The sequence below is a fragment of the Morone saxatilis genome, unplaced genomic scaffold, assembly GCF_004916995.1.
Source record: "Morone saxatilis isolate NCDOM2014 unplaced genomic scaffold, NCSU_SB_2.0 Contig20, whole genome shotgun sequence".
Classification (NCBI taxonomy): Eukaryota; Metazoa; Chordata; class Actinopteri; family Moronidae; genus Morone; species Morone saxatilis.
Genome location: NW_023339763.1, coordinates 13883231 through 13888986, shown reverse-complemented (window position 1 = coordinate 13888986; position 5756 = coordinate 13883231). Strand labels below are relative to the sequence as shown.

At 41.5% G+C, this 5756-nt stretch overlaps 1 protein-coding gene across 1 annotated transcript in view; it reads left to right on the top strand.

Moving 5' to 3' along the window:
• Positions 1-127: 127 nt before the first annotated feature.
• birc2 (baculoviral IAP repeat containing 2) overlaps positions 128-5756 on the top strand; it is a gene marked incomplete in the record, with an annotated part of 8275 nt that continues 2646 nt past the window's right edge. The window contains 8 exon segments of the mRNA XM_035666265.1: positions 128-196; positions 1101-1166; positions 2290-3260; positions 3385-3665; positions 3843-4139; positions 4287-4566; positions 5335-5434; positions 5593-5671. Coding sequence (XP_035522158.1) covers positions 3167-3260; positions 3385-3665; positions 3843-4139; positions 4287-4566; positions 5335-5434; positions 5593-5671 — 1131 coding nt within the window.

Genomic DNA, 5756 nt, shown 5'->3' with positions numbered 1-5756 from the left:
GAATTACAGGTACTTTATAAAGAATAAGGTTAAAGGAGGTGAAACAAAGCCAAAGGTCAATCTGTTAACAGTCATTGTGGTAAGGGGGTGTGTCTATTACGTGCTGGGGAATACCACACAGTAAAGTCACTCATTGAAATGATGCCTTCACATGCTTCACTGTGTCTTCACCATCTGACTTCAGCAGGGCCTCCATGTAAGTATCTTTTGACTTGAATGACTTTGAATATTTCTCGTTCGATTGTTTTAACTTTAGTTATAAACTTGATATATGTAAGTGAAAGTGAAAGGTTGCCGACTTTCTGACATAATGTTGTCGCAATGGTTACGAGAAAGTTATATGTAATATTATAAGTGTTAGCTCTGTTTACAACAGGTTATATCAAAAATATCTCTTTATATTTCTATTTTTATTGGACACGGAAACATGGTAGCCTAAGTATAAACATATATATGATGTAATATATTAATAATCGTTATATTAATATTTGTATGAGATTATTAGCTGTTCACATAGTTATGTGTATATATGTGTATGTATATATATTATACAGATTAAAGACTTTATTAGGTTTACAGCTCTCTGCAGGTTGCTGGAAATGTTTAATGTGAGGTTTTCATTCTTTTTTTTATCAATATAAGATTCTGTTAACAAGAGAATAATATTAATTTGATAATGACAGTCACCAAAAGATCTTTGTATATATTAGGATTACAATATTACAACATATTTATGGGTTTAAGTCCAAAATAAGGTTGTTTCAAGGTTATTTTGTGACAAAATGTGCAGTTTCAGAGTCGATCTTTATTTACACACAGTATCTAACGTTATTCATTTGTAAGACAGCCTCCTTTGTGTGTTTGCAGTCATTTAATATCCTAGTTTTCCAGCAGATTCTGTAACAACAAAGGCATTAATGCTTCAGGTCTACATTGTATAACTCTGAATATGAGGGCTGATGAAACCAGCACAGCTCAGGGACTCCGGGACAGGGACTGACATTACCTTGAGGGGTTTACCTTGAGGGGTTTACCTGAGAAATAACAAGTTCTTCGGTTCTTAATCTATGTGTTTTCGTTTCACTGTTAACCGGAAGCAGCGGCGGCTGACGAGAAGCTTCCTGGACTCTGTCTGGGACTTTCCATCCGGACTCAATTGCGTAACGGTGAGTGTCTATCTAACCCAGTGGAAAGGGACTCATACTGAACCGCTTCTGTGTTGTCCCCCCTCTGTACGTCTGTGACACCAGAAGCGGCTTTGGTTTCCTTTCTTCGCGCTGCCGAGCACATTAACGCTTTAACGCGTGAAGTTATTAGCGTTAGCGGAGCTAGCGGTTGCCATGCTAATGTCCGTTGGTCGCGTAGAAACTGGTGTCTGTGGGCGGTTGAACGTCACCTAGCAACGTGTAGTTATATGTGCGTTTAAATCGGTTGTTTATCCGGTGGACCTGTTTAAAAACATCTGTATTTACGATGTTCATGATGTGATTGGTGAATAGTGCGACATTAGCAGATTGGAAGCACAACATAATAAAACAGGAAGTGCTCGTTACGTGTTGAGGAAAGTACCGACTCTGCCGAGAACAAATACCTCTTTGTCATCTTACTTTATTTCCGAAAGGTTGGACCAAATAGGTAATGTTGGGTGGATTAACAGGAAACTGGTTGGCAGCGTTGTTAAAGGGGCACTCCGCCGAGTTTCCGCACTTTAGTAGATCAAAAACATAAAGTGCATTAAAAGACATTTAGAAGGCACAAAGCAGAATGATCTTATTGGTTGCATTGTGGGAAATGAAGTACCCAGTGATAAGGAGATTGTGGCCTCTGTTGCTTTCCTTTAAGGATGTATCTCCTGTGACTTAATACTAAATCACAGGAGTACATCTGTAATTGATTCAAATGGCCGAGCAGTTTATGTTTCTGGACTCTCAAATGTGAGAGTTTGTTGCTTTTCTGTAATCTATAGCTGGCTTTGAGTGTTGGTAATTACTTTTTATACATATGTTGCACTGGAGTTAGATTTAATACAGTTTGACAGCAAAACAGATGATCTATCTTTTTGTTTTAAAACTATAAAACGTATCTTAAGTGAGATACTCAAATAATAAAGTCTGATAGGAAAGTAAAGAACATTAATTTGTATAGATTTGAACGTTGCTGATTGTAATGACGAACCTGCCAAAGGGTGTATGACTTCAAAACGCACACAAAAAAGTTAAAGTCCTCCATGAAACGTTTCTATATGAACAAAATTCAATGTTTTTCAATGCTGTTTTTTGTCTTCCACAGGTCCTGCTCTCATTAAACAGAAGAGGGACGTCCATTATCCTTACCAAAGGAGGATAAACATTTTCTTATTGGGTTCTTACTATTCAATCATGGAAGCTTAGACGCCTACAAAAGGGATGTCCGAGATGGGGGGAGGGGTTTGAGAGCACACATCCCTTGGTCTGTCTGTCTGTGTGCGTGTGTGTGTGCTTGAGACATTTATTTAACTTATAATGTTCGTACACGTAATCACGTACCGTATGTTTCAGTTTGACCTATTAAAAAAGGTATTACACATGTCTTTGCTCAATATACAAGATAATAAAGTGTTTACTGATCCTGGGTGATCTGACCACAGTGTAATGTTACCATTATTGATTTGAGGGTGCATTTTAATTACGCTGTTTAAAATAGTCCATCCTTTTGCGCGGCACATGTTCTGTCGGACACACATCCACTGAGACTGTAACTGAGAGAGAAAGATTGACGTTTCAGCAGCAGATTGTTGTGGGGTAGCACCCTCTACTACGTACAGGTAAAATGGATCCAGGTGTAAAGTATCAGCTGTGTGCAGGGAAAAAGATGTTTGAGGAAAATAAATGACCAGTGTGTCCTTGGGAACCACCTGCAGTTTGTATTCGGTGCTGATGGTGGTGGTTCCTGGTAGTTTTGTTTCTTCTGCACTCTTTTAAGTTTCACATTTGCCCAATCCTCGCTTCCTTTTTCACATTTTTTGTCTTTTGATTTGATCCTCGCCCCCTCTGTCTATTTTACTGCTGCCTGTCTCAGTGTGAGTGAGTGTGTCTGTGTGAGAGAGCAAGACCTTGGGTTTTCTCAAACCCCTCTCCCTTTGAAGGACATCTCTTTTGCCTTCATATCGCTCTACATAAAAACAAATATGGAAACTCTTATTCAACTCAAAAACAACCAGTTTTTGATGGGGTTGTGTCGCAACGGCCCTCCTCCCGACCTGCAATATGATAACTCCTCAGGTACCAATCTGTTTTTTATCAGAGAAAATATTTCAGATTTATTTGCATTTATTTTTTCATGTGATCTTCTTATATGTTCGAATCTCACGCAGATGTTTCAATGTGGTGTTGCTTTCATCCCCAGAGCTCTACCGCATCTCTACCTTTGCTCGATTCCCAACTTCGGGAGTCACAGAGCGAAGTCTGGCGAGGGCAGGCTGGTTCTACACCGGCGTGGGCGACCGCGTGCAGTGTTTCAGGTGTAACGTGACGGCAGAGGGATGGCAAGCCGGGGACTGTCCAACAGAGAAACACAGACAGCTTTCTCCTTCCTGCTCCTTCATCCAGAGCCTCCCATCTACAGCCAACCTACTCTCCTCCTCTCACTCCGCCTTCTCCCCACTCCGCATTGCCCCGGCCATACCAGTAAGATCAAAAGAAGTGTCTTAAAATGAATTACATTCTACACTTTGTGGAAGAAAGTTCATCCTCTACCTTTAAAACAATATCATAGCTGAAGAAAAGTAATGAAATGTATTTTTCTTTTCTATTCGAGAGCACACTTGTTATCTGTTTAAATTCTGAATATTTTGCTTCTTCCAGCTTTCTGGTCCAGCTGCTCCTAACCCGACAGCAAGCCAAGGTGAAGAGCCGGTTGGATACCTAAACATGGGCTTCTCTGCTCCACCACCCTCTAGCCCTCTTACTTCTCGTGGTGTAGAGGATATGTCCCACCAGAGACCGACGTGCCACAACCCCAGCATGCGCAGAGAGCAGGACCGCCTGGACTCCTTCCACCCCTGGACGCTCTCCATCATAACTCCTGCTGAGCTCGCCAAGGCGGGCTTCTACTACCTGGGCCAGGGCGACAGAGTGGCATGCTTTAGCTGTGGAGGACAGGTGTGTAGCTTCACGGGGACTGACAGAAATGGGCAGCAGGCTACAGTACGTCCTCCTTAACAAACACAGGCTGTACCATTCAGGATGAGTGTGTGTCAGGGTGATAATTGTTTGAACAGTGGACTTGACAGAAGTTTGTATTTGCAGTTGAGTAACTGGGAGCCAGGCGACCGAGCCGTGTCCGAACACCAGAGGCATTATCCAAACTGTCGTTTTGTGCGAGGGGACAGAGCTGACAACGTTTCGCTGGCTGGAGCTGCGTCTGGGGGAGTCACTTCTCAACTGCCTGCAGGAGCTCCAGCTCTCAGTAACGTTTCCAACCCTGCCATGCAGCAGAGCGAAGAGAGGCTGCTCACCTTTGTCAACTGGCCGTCCCGTATCCCCGTCCGGCCTGACCAGCTGGCTAAAGCTGGCTTCTACTACGTAGGTAAGGATAATATCAAAGAGACACAGTTATTCAATGACAGCGACCTGATAAAGTTGCTCCATATCAACTTTATATGGTGATAATATGTTAGCATTCACAAATTGTTGCACTCTCTCCCCGAGTGGTAAAAAAAAGTCAGTTAATGCTGCTTTAAGGAGTAAATATTAATTCAAAACTGATTTGTCCCTTCCCTGGAGAAAGAGGAAAGTACAATGTTTGAGAACGTTCTATAAAGACCATAAAACATAAGCCATCCCCCAAAAAGTATAAATGATGTTCTCTTTTTATAGCAGGTCCTTGTTTAGGATTGAGGGTCATTATTTTTATTTTTCTAAATCAGAATTAATACTAGTATTTAAATCATAAAGCTGTCATTTAAAAAGTTCTCCAAGTCTTACACAGAATTTATTCAAAATGTTTAGATGAATAGAAAGAAGTCATTTCTTTTCCATTCCTTCCCTTCGGGTCTTGATGCCAGTAAGAGTCTCTCCCCCTGTTTGGGGCTGTCCACTGCTGACAGATCTTTTTCAGTATCAGATATTTTTTGTTTGTTTTCATTAGACCTGGAAAGTCCTGACAAAAATGTTTTAGGGACACCCGTTTATGAATGTGTTCTCAATCAACCGTGATCCATTCACTACTGAAAGTTAAAGTAAAAGAGGAAATGAGAGCTGAGTAACGAAACGTGTATCAGATTCACCATGCTTTTTTTTTTCTTTCCCTAAAAAACCCCCCAAAACCACTGACAGCTCTTTGTTCACCCTCAAGGTCGTAATGATGATGTCAAGTGTTTCTGCTGCGATGGAGGCCTGCGGTGTTGGGAGTCCGGAGACGATCCTTGGGTAGAACACGCTAAATGGTTTCCTCGGTAAGTGCAGCTGTTTATTTTTTGTTGTTGTTGTTGTTGATTGTGTAATTTGACTCAATGTGCACTTTGTACCGTAGGAAAAGGCCTGCAAGACAAATATTCTGATGGCATTTAGACGGCTCATATGTTTGTATGTGTGTGTCTCTGGTTAATTGCAGGTGTGAGTATCTGCTTCAGGAGAAAGGACAAGAGTTTGTTCACCAGATCCAGGCTCGCTTCCCTCGGCTGTTTGAGCAGGTTAGCAGAGAGCAGCTTCAAAATCTGTTCTCGGTTTAAACATGTGGTGCAAGTAATTTAAAAACGCTTATTTTTCTGTTTTCTC